Source organism: Oryx dammah, unplaced genomic scaffold, assembly GCF_014754425.2.
Source record: "Oryx dammah isolate SB20612 unplaced genomic scaffold, SCBI_Odam_1.1 HiC_scaffold_12, whole genome shotgun sequence".
In the NCBI taxonomy this organism is placed as follows: domain Eukaryota; kingdom Metazoa; phylum Chordata; class Mammalia; order Artiodactyla; family Bovidae; genus Oryx; species Oryx dammah.
Window position 1 is genome coordinate 61572822 of NW_024070196.1, and position 13043 is coordinate 61585864.

Genomic DNA, 13043 nt, shown 5'->3' on the forward strand with positions numbered 1-13043 from the left:
GTTGATGACGCAGGGCTTGTGTCCAGCAGCAGCAGCAGCTCTCCCTGGCCTGCTGAGACTGGGAGATTCAGTTGTCAGCCCCAGATCTATGCTGGCTCCCTTCTGGGTGGGTGCTGCCCCGGTCTTGAATCTTACAGACCTTGCGGCTGTGTTTCTGTTGTTTTTCTCTCTTGGTCTTCAGTAGTTTCCTTACTATATGACCCCCTTCCCACAGCAACGGTTTTATGGTCCGTGGCTGTTTTCCTCTACTCAAGTAGATGGCCTCTAATGGTTTCAGGTCAGTACTTTTACTCAAGCAAATTATCCTTGTCCTCAGCCAAGTCCACACTATTCCTGATATCCGTTAATCTGCTCATTCTCTGAAGCCCAACATTCTGGCAGGAGCTCAGGGGGGAGGGGATGGGGATTCTCTGGGCTCTCAGAGCAGGATTATGTTCTTTGTTGCCCACTGCCTCTTTTCCTGGTGTCTGTAGTACTGAGGATATTGTTTCTCAGTCCAATCCTCCTTTGTCAGGGTCTGGTTTTTTTGCTTAATTCAAGCAAACTTCTACATAGGTGCAGAAACTCTCTCTCATTCACTTTTGTTCATGACAGATGAGTTTAGAGATTTTATATCTACATGTAAACATAATTTTCCTCCAATAAGAAGTATTCTGAATGTATAGACATACTGTTAAATGAAAGAAGTTCAGTTTCACTATGGAGACTAACAAGTGACTAGGATCAAAGTTCAGTTTCTCCCAACATAAAAACAAACTCTGGAGTAAAACTAAAGTCTGAATAACCAGGTTATCTAGTTACCATTTCATCAAGAAAATAAAAATGCACTGTATGAGAATTTTTTTAAAATATTTATTTTTATTTATTTGGCTGCATAGAGTCTTAGTTGTGGCATGTGGGAACTAGTTCCCTGACCAGGGATCGAACCCAGCCCCCTTGTATAGGGAGCACAGAGTCTTAGCCACTGGACCACCAGGGAATTCCCTGTATAAGAATTTTTTAAAGACCTCTTTGCTTTTGTAACTAAAACTAAACCATAATGTCTATGAATGTCTTTTAATTTGATTTTGATGTTGATCTGTTATATTTAGTAGTATAGATTTAAAAGGAAAAAAGGGAAAAAAAGCTTCATCTATCCACGTTCTTTGCCCAGTTATTCTTTTTTTGCATCCTAGTATCAACTAAGTAAGACTCTACATGTTTTATCTTGCATTAAAATAATTTTATATTAAGTCAAATACTTACAATATAAAACCTTCAAAATAAGGGTTAGGAATATAAGTACTGCACAAAAATGGAGAGATGCACTATATAATTTGAAAAAGAATGATATACAAGATCTCAGGTATAAGCATGAGCACATGAAGTCATTAACCCTTTCCAGTTAATAATGTTTAATTCCTAAAACAGACAAGGAAATTTATCCATATCTAGCAAGAAAATTAATACCATCGTATCACCCATTAAAAATTTACAGCAAAAATGGTGAAATGATTCCTAGGTGTATTTCCTTTCTCCTTGTATTTTATGTAAGAGAAAAGCCTCTTAAAATTATGTAACTTGGAAACTATCACAGATTTTAGATGTTCCCCTGTTCTTAAGCAAACAGACAGGACAAATTTGATCAAGTCATTTTATGGGACAAAAGAATCAAATCAATAATGAAAGACCGCTTCTACTTTTTAAATAAATAAAAATATAATTAAAATTAAATATCCAGTTTTCCAAGTCTCAAATTGAAACACATTTTCATCAACACACATGTACACAAGTATTCACACACAGGATCTGATTTAAATCATTTGACTTCAATAATTCCGACAACTTGTTCTATCTCAAATGAATACAAAAACAAAATTCTTTTTAAAAAAGAATTTCCTCCTATCTACATGTTTCAGTTAACTTCTGACAAGTGTTTCCTAGCTTATAAAATACATTAGCCAGAAAAATACAAATGTTGTTCCGCATCAAATAGATTAATAATTGTGGTAAAATCTAAAGGTATTTGAGTGATAAGTAATGGTTATGTAGTAAGCAGAGGGTTGGTAAATCATGTAGGAAAACTGAAGACTCCTCCTGCCTATGAGAACTGTTCTTAGAATGTGAACTTTCTGCAGATACAGGCATTCGAGGGACAGGTCAAAAGAGACAAGGATGATTTTGTTTCACTTCCAGTACATGTTAGTTTTGCTTTATTAGCAAAACTGACTGGTAAAGTTAAAGCAGAATTTGCTACTGGCCTAAAAACTCCCCATAAACAAAACCCCACTTTTAAAGACCAAACAGTGCTGAGTGTTTTGGAAGCTCCAGTTTTGTCATGGAGCTCTGTGTCAGGTAGGACACACTTTTAAGCACCCTCCAGTGTATTCTATGGACTTCCCAAGTGGCTCAGTTGATAAAAGCGTCTGCCTATAATGCAGGAGACCTGGGTTCGATCCCTGGGTCGGGAAGATCCCCCTGGAGAAGGAAACGGCAACCCACTCCAGTACTCTTGCCTGGAAAGTCCCATGGACCAACAGAGGAGCCTGGTAGGCTACAGGCCACGGAGTCGCAAAGAGTCAGACATAACTGAGCCACTTCACTTTCAGGGTATTCTAAAACTCTGAGCATGAACCTGTCTGGACACTCTACTCATTTGGGGGGCCAGTTTAATTCAGCCTAAAGAAACATGAGCAACCTCTGCTCAGAGTAAAAGGAAGCATCTTTTGGACACCCTTTTAGATCATACCTAAAATTCACCACACAGGGAAATCATCCTGAGCCTTTAGAAGACACCCAAATAACAAATTTGAGAAGTTAATGGTAGACTAGTTCCTCTGCTAGAAGGTTCTTCTGAAGAAAAAGAAGAGTAACAAAGTTAGTTACTGCCTTCCTCACCTCAGGGAATACTGAAGTGAAAGTCACTTAGTTCTGTCCAACTCTTTGCAATCCCATGGACTATATAGTCCATGGAATTCTCCAGGCCAGAATACTGGAATGGGTAGCCTTTCCCTTCTCCAGGGGCTCTTCCTAACCCAGGGATCAAACCTAGGTCTCCCACATTGCAGACAGGTTCTTTACAGGCTGAGCCACAAGAGAAGCCCGCAAATACTGAACCTCTGCAATAAAATAAGAAACATAACCGGGATTCAGTTGTTCCAGAAACAAGTGCAGTTTTTCGTGATTGCAGAAAGTGATTTATAAGACTGCATTTCACTGAAAAACAGAATTCAACTTTTAATTCAACTCTCAGCTAAGTTTTTTGGTTTTCCTCTGCTGCCTGTTAGATTTTGCCATGTTTAAAAGTATTGAATTCTCCTATACAGGGTATCCATTTATAAGTTATCAGTCACCTGAGATTAGTCTTACTTCAAAAAATGCCTTGAATTAAAAATTCTCCAAAATATGAGAGAACTGATGTATAAGGTAATTGCTAAGAGATATTATTTTTACCATGTATTACTACACTCATTCACACACATATGGGGTATACTAACCAAATGCCATCCTGAAGACATATTAGCAAAGTGGAAGAGTTAAAAAGTAAGTGAGCTCTGTGGGGTTGATTTCGATTGACGAGAATGTGATGGGATGAAACTGAGTAACCGATCCTACCGAGCCTTTCCTCCTCTGTGAATTGGAGTTTGCCTATTAGCTCTCCCGTTTACCAACATCGAACCAACAACCAAGAACTAGTAAAAGAAATAAATAAAAATGGTTTGTTATGGAAGCCCATTGCACAATAGCACAGTAGAAAAGCACTGAGCCTTGTTTCTATTCAAGTATCTGATCTCTGGGCCAAAACCATGCTTCCTGAAAATGAAGAGTGCTAAATAAAATACATGCAGTCCCGGGGATGCCAACATGAAACGTTAGAGAAAAAAGGTAGCTTTAAGACAGAAACCTGGACCATCTTAGATGCTAACCCAGTTGTTGTTGTTCAGTCACTAAGTCATGTCCAACTCTTTGTGACCCCCATGGACTGCAGCACACCAGACCTCCTTGTCCCTCACTATCCCTCAGAGTTTATCCCTTCAGAGTTTACCAAGTTCATGTCCATTGAGCCGGTGATACTATCTAAGCATCTCATCCTCTGCCACCTTCTCCTTTTGCCTTCAATCTTTCCCAGTATCAAGGTCTCTTCCAGTGAGTCAGCTCTTCGCATCAGGTGGCCAAAGTATTACAGCTTCAGCATCAGTCTTTCCAATGAATATCCATTAGTCCAGTTTTTATGACATGTAACTTTCTCAGAAAAATCATTCCATAAAAGGAGTCAGAAGAACAGAAAAAGGAGGTAAGAAGCAATGGAGCTGGTGAGGGCTTCAGGAAATGGGGAGTACAAGATAGGACCTCGAAGGAAGTGACAGGGCTGAAGCTCTGGTTAAACATGAAAGAATAAACTCAATAGAGAATCCTATTAAAGAAACACAATAACAAATACGACAATAAAGAAATGGGACCACTTTTCCCTAGGGAACTAGGGAGAAGAGAAACGAGGACTCAGCTCCCTGCCTCTTCCATCACAGGAGCTGGCACCCTCTGAGTTCCATCTGGCAATTTGCAACACGGATCCACAAAAAATTCTTGGCACCAGAGCTAATCCACCAACAGTGCAGAGAGGAAATACACAGGGCAACTGAAACCAGATTCCACAGTACTTGATTCAACTCTTTACTAAGCAGAGAGGTCAAAATAGTCAGTCCTTTGCCTACCACTGGCAAATGGTTTTTTATGCTTTATTACAAATAAAACAATCTTGCTTGACAATACCGTCAGCTTTACAACAGATGACTAAACAATCCTAAAGTAATAGTATATCTCTAGGAACTGAGCTTAAAACAAATGAACTATATATACTGTTAGTAAATCCTGTATCTAAATTTATATAGCATCTTTAAGCAGTGTGGAAATGAAATTATGATTTATTAATTTACATAAAAATTATACATTAATGAATAAATCTTCAAATTTTTTAAAAACAAAGTCTGAAGCTGTCATTATTGGGATTCGTGGGAAGTGGTTTGCTCTTCTATCACTTGCTTCACAATTTCAGCCAGTTTTAATCGATCTACTTTATCAGTGAATCCACGACCTGAAACCCAAAAAAGGAAAAGGTGAGTCTCCAAACTGTTGGGTAGATGGTAAGATTCTTGACAGGGACCCAATAAGGTACACCTTACTAGTGTCAAATTCACCTTCACCAATGGAAGAACCATCACCAACACTGATCACAAGCAGTTCAAGTCCCCCGTTTTTCAGGTAGAGTTGAGCAGCTTATTAACCTGGTCATAAAAATCCAGTGTTCAGTACAACAGCACAGAAGGAAACCACAAAGAGGGAGAAGTTCTTTGTAATATGTGTACAACAGAACTCATATCCAAACTATATAAAGAACTCCTGCACGTTTATAAGAGAGGTACAAGTCAACAGAAAACTGGGTGACAGAATAGGCACTTCACAAAATCTAAGTGGCCAGTAAACATTAAAAAGTGCTTACGCTTATAAGTCATCAGGGAAAGGCAAAGTAAAATGACACTGCAATACCAATAGTACTTACTAATTAGAATGACTAAAATGAAAAAGACAATAGCAAGTGTTGGTGTGGATACAGAATAACTAGAACCCGCAAACCCTGCCAGTGGAGGTATACATTGGTATGACAACTTTGGGAAACTGGTGGCAGTACCTTCTAAAGCCAAACAGATGAATATCCCCATGAACCAGTAACTCTAATTCTAGATATGTAAGAGAAATGAGTTCCCTGATGGTCCAGTGGTTGGGTGTCTGCCTGCAGGGGACATGGGTCTGACCCCTGGTCCAGGAAAATCCGACATGCTACCAGGCAACTAAGCCCATGAGCCACAGCTACTGAAGCTCACACACTTTGAGCCAATGCTCTGCAATAAGAGAAGTGAAGCCACCTCAATGAGAAGCCTGCGCACCTCAACTGGAGAGTAGCCCTTGCTCACTGCAACTAGAGAAAGCCTGCGTGAAGCAATGAAGACCCAGTGCAGCTAAAAATAAATAAACGGAAATAAATCTTAAAAAGAAGATATATGCTAGAGTGTTCAGAGCAGTGCTTTCCTTAATTACCTAAACCTGGAAACAATCCACATATCCATTCAACAGTAGAATGGATAAATACAAAAACTATTTATGTGGTGTATATATATGGAGAAAAAAACATATGAATATATAGAGAGAACATATGTACATTTACATATATATATATAAATGAAAAATGAATTGCTACTACATATAACAATATGGTTGAATCTCACAAATGTTGACAAAAAGAAGCCAGATACAAAAGAACATAGACTTGTCTGATTCCATATACATAAAATATAAAATCAGGCAAAACTGATATATAGTGCTAGAAATTGGGCTCATAATTACCCTGTGGGGAAGGAGGTAGTAGAGGGTACATATTCAGGTGCTAGTTACATGATAATGTTCACTTTGTGAAAATTTATTGGAAGTGTGCACCTCAAATGTGGTCACTTTTCTGTATAGATGATTTCAAATCTTTAAAAAAAGAGAAAATCCTAGAGAAGCTAATTTCCAAGTACAGAAATGGCTGGGCTAGCTTTTGGACTTCTCGTGTCCAAAAACCAGGCTCCCTGCCTTGAGCATCTTAGACCTGAAGTCTAGCCTACTACACTAGGAAGACAATACAAAAGCAGCTCAAAAAATACACCTCTGCCTTTGCCTGTGGGGAGAAAAATTCAACGAGCAGCAGATTTGGGACACTCTGCTCTTTAGTGTAACAGGTCTTCTCTAAGCTGAGCAGATCTGCAGGGTGGGCTCTGCAGTACTTTGCCCTCTTTCTCCCCTTCGGACTGAACTGCTCTTTAATGACGCGGTTAAAAGCTCAGGTATCTGGAAGGCGATCTGAGATCTGATGCTTTGTTTTTGCCCAAGTGGTATGTGATGGGGGCTCTGGACAGCAATGAATCTGCAACACACAATTCATTTGAACTCTGGAAAACAAGCAAAAAGGCCAGATGTCCAGATATGCCTGGGTAGTTATTGCTGGATTAACTCCCTCTCCCACAATCCTCCACTCACTCTCCAGCCCTACTTCACCTGAACACAGCCCCAGCTCAGCCCCCAGAGATCCTGCATAATCTCCGCACTCCGGGGGAAAGGCATGATTAAGCCTCCTACCGTTCCAGCTGAAGCTTTGCAGAGCGTCTCTGAGGAGTTTGCATTCCCGATTATACTTCCAAGCTTCCTGCACTACTTCATTCAGCTTTTCATCTTCATTCTCTCCTAATAATCAAGGTGAAAAAGAAGTTGCATTCTTCTGCAGCATCACGGGGTTTTATTGTCAAAGATGGAAGGACAGGATGTCCAACTTTATTGAGAAAGTGATCATTAAAGGTGCGAACTTTTCCAGACTGTCATTTCTGCTAGTTCCTATATTACACGTAGACTACTTCTGGTTTCTGAATTCTTCCTACCCTGACCACCTGACAGACATCCCCTGAGGCCCCCAGAGTCTTAGCCCTGGAGGATGGGAAATAGGCAATGTTGGGCTATTGCTGATCAAAAACACCTGGTTAACCTACAAGATCATGAGAAGGAAGAACAAGGCTGAGTGGACTACCTTCTTTCTCCTAAGCTCATTTCCTACTCTGGAAGGCTACCTGAGGTACACTATGTGAGCTCTCTTAAAACCCAAGGAATCTAGGAAGATTGGTCAGCTCAGTAGTTTTCAGGCCTACAACATGAAGTATCTCATTCATCTGCTGAGAAAAGCCCGTCCTATCCAATTAAGTGGAAAGAAACATATTAAAGAGAGCTCTCACTCAAAAGACATGTATATAAGTCCCAGTCTGCCTGGAATACCAGTAGCAGCCAGGGCCACTTCTGAACTTGGGAGGTCTTCTCTTCATATTCATAAGTAATGACAGCCTTGTACTCTAGATATGGTGTTTCTCAACCTTCCTGACCTTCCCAACCTAATCCTGACCCTGTTCACATTTTCCATCCTCTATCCTGTTATCTCATTAATAAACTAAGAAAATACAAAATTACATGTTATGCCTGAAACTGCCAATTAAACACAAACTAGAAATTTCATAGGAAGCCAAAGGTGGGGCAGAACCTGCCGCATTTCTGAGTGCCCACCGTCCCCTCTTCAGTGGGCTGAGTGTGTAAGGCACTTAGAGGAGAGACAGACACTTCAGATTGACCCACTCCCCCAGCCATGCGCACACGTACACACAGCCATGCACAAAGCAGCAGAAACGGTGTGACCTTTACCAGCCTGGGGGAGGATACACTGAGCAATCACGTCGCGGAGCTTCTCCAAGGCAACATTGGAATCCTCAGCTCCATTCTCACGGTCATGGATGTAAACACCATCCTTTGGTTTGGTGCTTTAGAAGTTTGGGAAAGAGGTAATAACAAAGTGAGACCCCAAAACTCAGCTCTTCACGGATGTTAACTCTAAACACTAAACATAAGGCAAGATTTTTCAGATAAAATTTTAATTATAAAGTATCTCCAACTTCTGATGCTATTTAAAGAACTTATCCTTTCTACCCTCTTAAGAGGCAAAAAAGGGCAAGACCTTTGGCTGACCTTTCAGAACCCTGTCCTTGGCCACACCAGCCATGAAGGGAGAATCGAAGAAGTAAGTTCAGTTACCCAAGTAATTTCCTCTTCCTTAGAATGGGGTTGTTCACAGAGTGCAGGGGTTTGAGGCTGACTTTTAGTTCCTGGATCCGCATGTTGGCCAACTGTTCCGCATGGGCCTGCTGGATCCCTGCAACCACCGCCTGAATGCAAACATTGGTGTCAGTTTTTCATGTTCATTTCTGGGCACCTAAAAACCAATCTAACAGAGAAGGAGAATCTCTAAAAGAACTAAGCAGGTAATTTCAGTCTTATACTTGGAAGTATACAAATTTTGAAAAGGCAGAGGATTCTTCCCCATGGGTCAGCAGGGCCCAGGAAATACTAGGCCAGCCAAGGGCCACACAACAGCAAGCCCTTCTTCCCTGCAGGGGGAGAGAAAGGCAAGTAAGAAAAACGAACAAGGCTCATGCTCACAGTCATTGGCAAGGACAAGTGTAAAGAGAGTCATACATGTACATCAAGGGAAAGGCTGGCCGGCTGCTGCCTGAGAAGACTCCCTGACTGGCATTTATTCGCTTCCCTCAAGGTAGAAACAGTCACCTCAGCCCCAATGACTCAGAACCCCAAGTATTTCACCTGGTGAGCATGGAAGACCCTCGCAGACTCTTCTATAAAGCCAGTCAATTAATTTACAATGAAAAATAACTCATAAAGTCTAGCACTCTTCAAGTCTGTCTTTATGACCAGTGTGTTCTCTCACTATGGGCAGACTAATGAGGGAAAGCAAATAATCAGCAAAAAGCTTCGTAAGAACGAGATGATCCCACTTTTGTATTAAAAAAAAAAAAAAGACAAACTGTGTGAATGTGTGTGTGTCTCCCCAGAAAAAGATCAGGAAGGATACATCAAGTCACAGATCACCTCACCTCTGAGGGCTGAGAATGAGACAGGGTAATTAAAAGGAACTTTTGCTTTTTATTTTATATACCTCTGTGTTATTTGAAAGAAAAAAAATACTTCCTTGGTAAGCACACAATTAGATCCGGAAGAGTTCAAACTCTTTGAAGTAAACTACAGTAATTGGCCCTGGCTACCCATGTCCAGACCCGTGCATCTATTTCCTTCTTATCAGAGATAGCCCAACCAAAGAGATGGGAACCCTGCAAGGTCATGAGCTCAGACTCCATCTCCTAGCCACAGCCGAGATGGACACTATTCAGCTTCTGCCTGTGGCCATTTTTTCTACACTTCCAAAGGTGACCAGCCTGCATCTTGACCACATCATTTCTTTCAAAATGGGAATACACTGTCACACTCCAGTTCCACCTTAAAGGCCTTTTTCTTCATTAAGAAGATTATGCATATTCAAACTTGGCTTAGTTAGATACTAATCTTAAAGTAACTCCAGAAGACAATCTTCTTCATTTCCAACATCCTGAGGGAAACCACACTGTAACACTCAAGTGCTGACAATCAGAGGATATAAGGAATCCTGTATTTGGGACTGACCAAACAAACTATTTCTGGATTATTGGATACTTTTAAACCAGGAAAACAACTGCACACAGATCAGGGATAGCAGAAAACTCTGTTCCTTCTAGTTCTCCTTTCTCCTCTCGTACTCCAGCTAGGGGAGGTCCTAGCATTCCTTTTTCCTATTCACTTATTCTCTCTCGTCTCAGCTCCATCCCTTCTAAGTGAGTAACTCTAGTCTGCGTCACTGCCTTTACCTTTCAGCCACACTCTGAATCCACACCACACAATCTCACTCATTTGAATGTCCATCTACCATCAAATAATAATTAAAATTTAACAGACTTCCCTTCACTCAAACCCGGCTCATTCCTGATTTCCCTGTCAGTGGTATCACCAGATATGCCACTCACTGTCCCCTTATCTCTAGCCAGTCACCAAAAATTGTTGAAATTTGTCTTCAAAAATATTGACCCTATTCATTCATCTCTACCTCTCTGCTCCTGGAGCAGCCTCCCAGCTTCTAGATGACTGTAGTAGTATTAGGTTGGTGAGTCTGCAAGTCTGACTAACCATCCCTAAATATCTTCCCTGTGGCAGGACTCTTCAGAAATCTGAAGAGCCTCTCAATTAGGTCCTACTAAGACTTACACCCCTCTGTCTACTTTCAAAGCCAGGCCCTTCCCTATCATACCCATTTCACCAACTTCCCATTAATGAAATCAGGCTGTTTTTCCCACTGATTTCAGCCTCTAATTTTTTGCTCATGTTGTTCACCATATGTGGGCACACGTGCTCTCTACTCCAGTTCTTCCAAGGCCAGCTCATAGCTAAACATGTAAAGGGGTTTAAAAGTGCCACACAATAGTTAATAACTATGATGGGTTTTGCCTTCTCTTTGGGAACCCTTCCCTAATTACAGCCCTTCAAAGATGTCTTCTTTTTCTGAACTCCCATAAGAATTCACAGAAAATTTAGCATGCAAAAGCTCTGATGTCTGAGAGTGTTCCCTCTTTGTTTTGTATTTATTGGTTTTTCTAACCAGTCTTGTTTAAACCCCTTGGGCAAAAGGATGGTTGATGTCTGATACCGCTCTCTGCCTCAACCCCACAGCACAAATGTGGAAGAGGATACTTTGAATGTTCCCTTAGTGTATGTACCAGGCTTTGATCTGGTCTTTATGGAAGGAAGCTCCTTGTTTCCAATCCTGATCTTCAGGAGACCAGAGATGTTCCTCTGGGAAAGACTGTGCGCTCTGCATTGTTTTGCCTTTAATCCCCTCACTGAGTCAAGCCCCAGCATTCCTTCCCAACACCACCATTTTGGCCAACAACATAAGCATCATTCAGAACCTTATCCATCATCAGTTGAGCAGAGGGTAGCACATTATCCAGGGCCTCAGTTGAGTTGAGCCAGGGGTGGTCCAGCACTCCCTCGATGGTAAGTCTTTCCTCCGGTTTGACCTTCAAGAGCCTGTGGAGAAAAGGCCAAAAGGGCTGCCATGCACAGTTGCTTCCAGAAGGCCAGGAAGTTCCCGAGTCTGGCTCTAGTCAGCTCCAGCTTCTGACTTTCTACTTTCCGCCAACTCTTACAGCCTAGGCTTTCTGCAGGACAGAGGTGAGATTCTCTTCCCTAACTGTTTTAGGCGGTCCTTTCTATACTAAATAAATTGAGATTAAAAATGGTAGGAAAAGGCCTAATCCAGTGATACCTCAGACTGAGTTCTAGGTTCAGTAAGGTAATCAATCTTACATATGACTCACAGTTCCTGAGACACTGAATCCCCAGACTAATGTTTCTAGGACAGTGGGCTATAATTTCCAGAAGGGACTCAAAGTACTGTTTTGGCCAACAGTGGCTGTAAAATTAGTTAAGCGATCATATAGTTCTGAAAATCCAGACTGCTACTTATGATAAAACTTTTAGATAGCACCATATGGCAGGACACGAACCCTGAGCCATTTCTCCAAAGACATTCTAAGCTAAAAATCTAATATCTGAGAAGGGGACAGCATTTCTTTCTAAGCCTAATGTATTGTCTGTACCATCAGCTTTTGACCACAGTTCTTTCCATCTTGTACATTCATACCGATGCAATTCCTAGCTTACCCCAGCATATTCCCTGGACCTTTTACAGCACTCCTTCCAAATACATAGCCTCCCATTCCAAACATCAGTCAGGACAACGTGCCTACTTGCTCTTTCATGTTCTCTGTAGCTTTCTGGATCATTGTGAACAGCTTCAGATTCTAAAGAAAGGATTATTTAGAAAAGACCCTCAATGCTGAGAGAAGATAATCAATGTTACTCTAGTGACAGGGGAAATACAGTCTATAGAACTGCAGAGAACCACTTAGAGGATATTGATGTTTTGGTTAAGTAGCTGAGAATATAGCATGGAAAGAACATGGGAAGACAGATTTCAAATTGCCTCCAGCCTCCTAAAACACCTTCACTTGGATATTTTAGAAATGAATCCCTTTTTATGTACATAAACACCTAACCAACCGGACAAGTTCACTTCTGAAAGAGAGTAATCTGCATAGAGAAATAGCTGTACTATTAGGAGACAGTTCCCAGGTACTGCCCCTTTAATGCTTATCTTTATCACATTACAGATGAAGAAACTGAAACCAAGAGGAGCAATTACTCGGTGAAGAGCAAAGTAGTGATGTCAGAAGAGCGCATAAGTCCCAGGCAGCAGATCCCCTGGCACAGGTGGGCAGAAAAACCAAGCACACCTCCTCTGTAGGCCTGACTTCTTAGTAACTCCAGCTAAGGAGCTGGAGCACGTGCCCATGTGTGAGGTCATTCAAGGGGAAGATATTCTGAAAGGCACTACCACGTCTGTAGGTTTCAGGTGATTTCATGGCCTGGGGTCACAGCATGCTTATTAATAACGGACTCCTATTTTAATTAAACGCAGTTCCACCTGCCTCAGAAACTGGGTCCACAGAGGCTTCAACCCAAGCCCCTCCTGAACGGCAGGACAGAACAGTGTC

The 13043-nt window shown here is 41.3% G+C and overlaps 1 protein-coding gene and 1 non-coding gene across 2 annotated transcripts in view; one reads left to right on the forward strand and one right to left on the reverse strand.

Annotated features, from left to right (window-relative positions):
• Positions 1-1676: 1676 nt before the first annotated feature.
• Positions 1677-13043, reverse strand: part of MAPKAPK5 (MAPK activated protein kinase 5) — a 30893-nt gene continuing 19526 nt past the window's right edge. The window contains exons 9-13 of the mRNA XM_040251293.1: positions 11394-11514; positions 8638-8768; positions 8251-8366; positions 7150-7254; positions 1677-5071 (exon numbers count right to left, since the gene is read on the reverse strand). Of these exons, the coding sequence (XP_040107227.1) occupies positions 4977-5071; positions 7150-7254; positions 8251-8366; positions 8638-8768; positions 11394-11514 (568 nt within the window). The 3' untranslated portion in view covers positions 1677-4976. The remainder of the gene's footprint in view (positions 5072-7149; positions 7255-8250; positions 8367-8637; positions 8769-11393; positions 11515-13043) is intronic.
• TRNAY-AUA lies at positions 2378-2450 on the forward strand. The gene has a single exon. It is a non-coding gene; the product is annotated as a tRNA-Tyr (tRNA).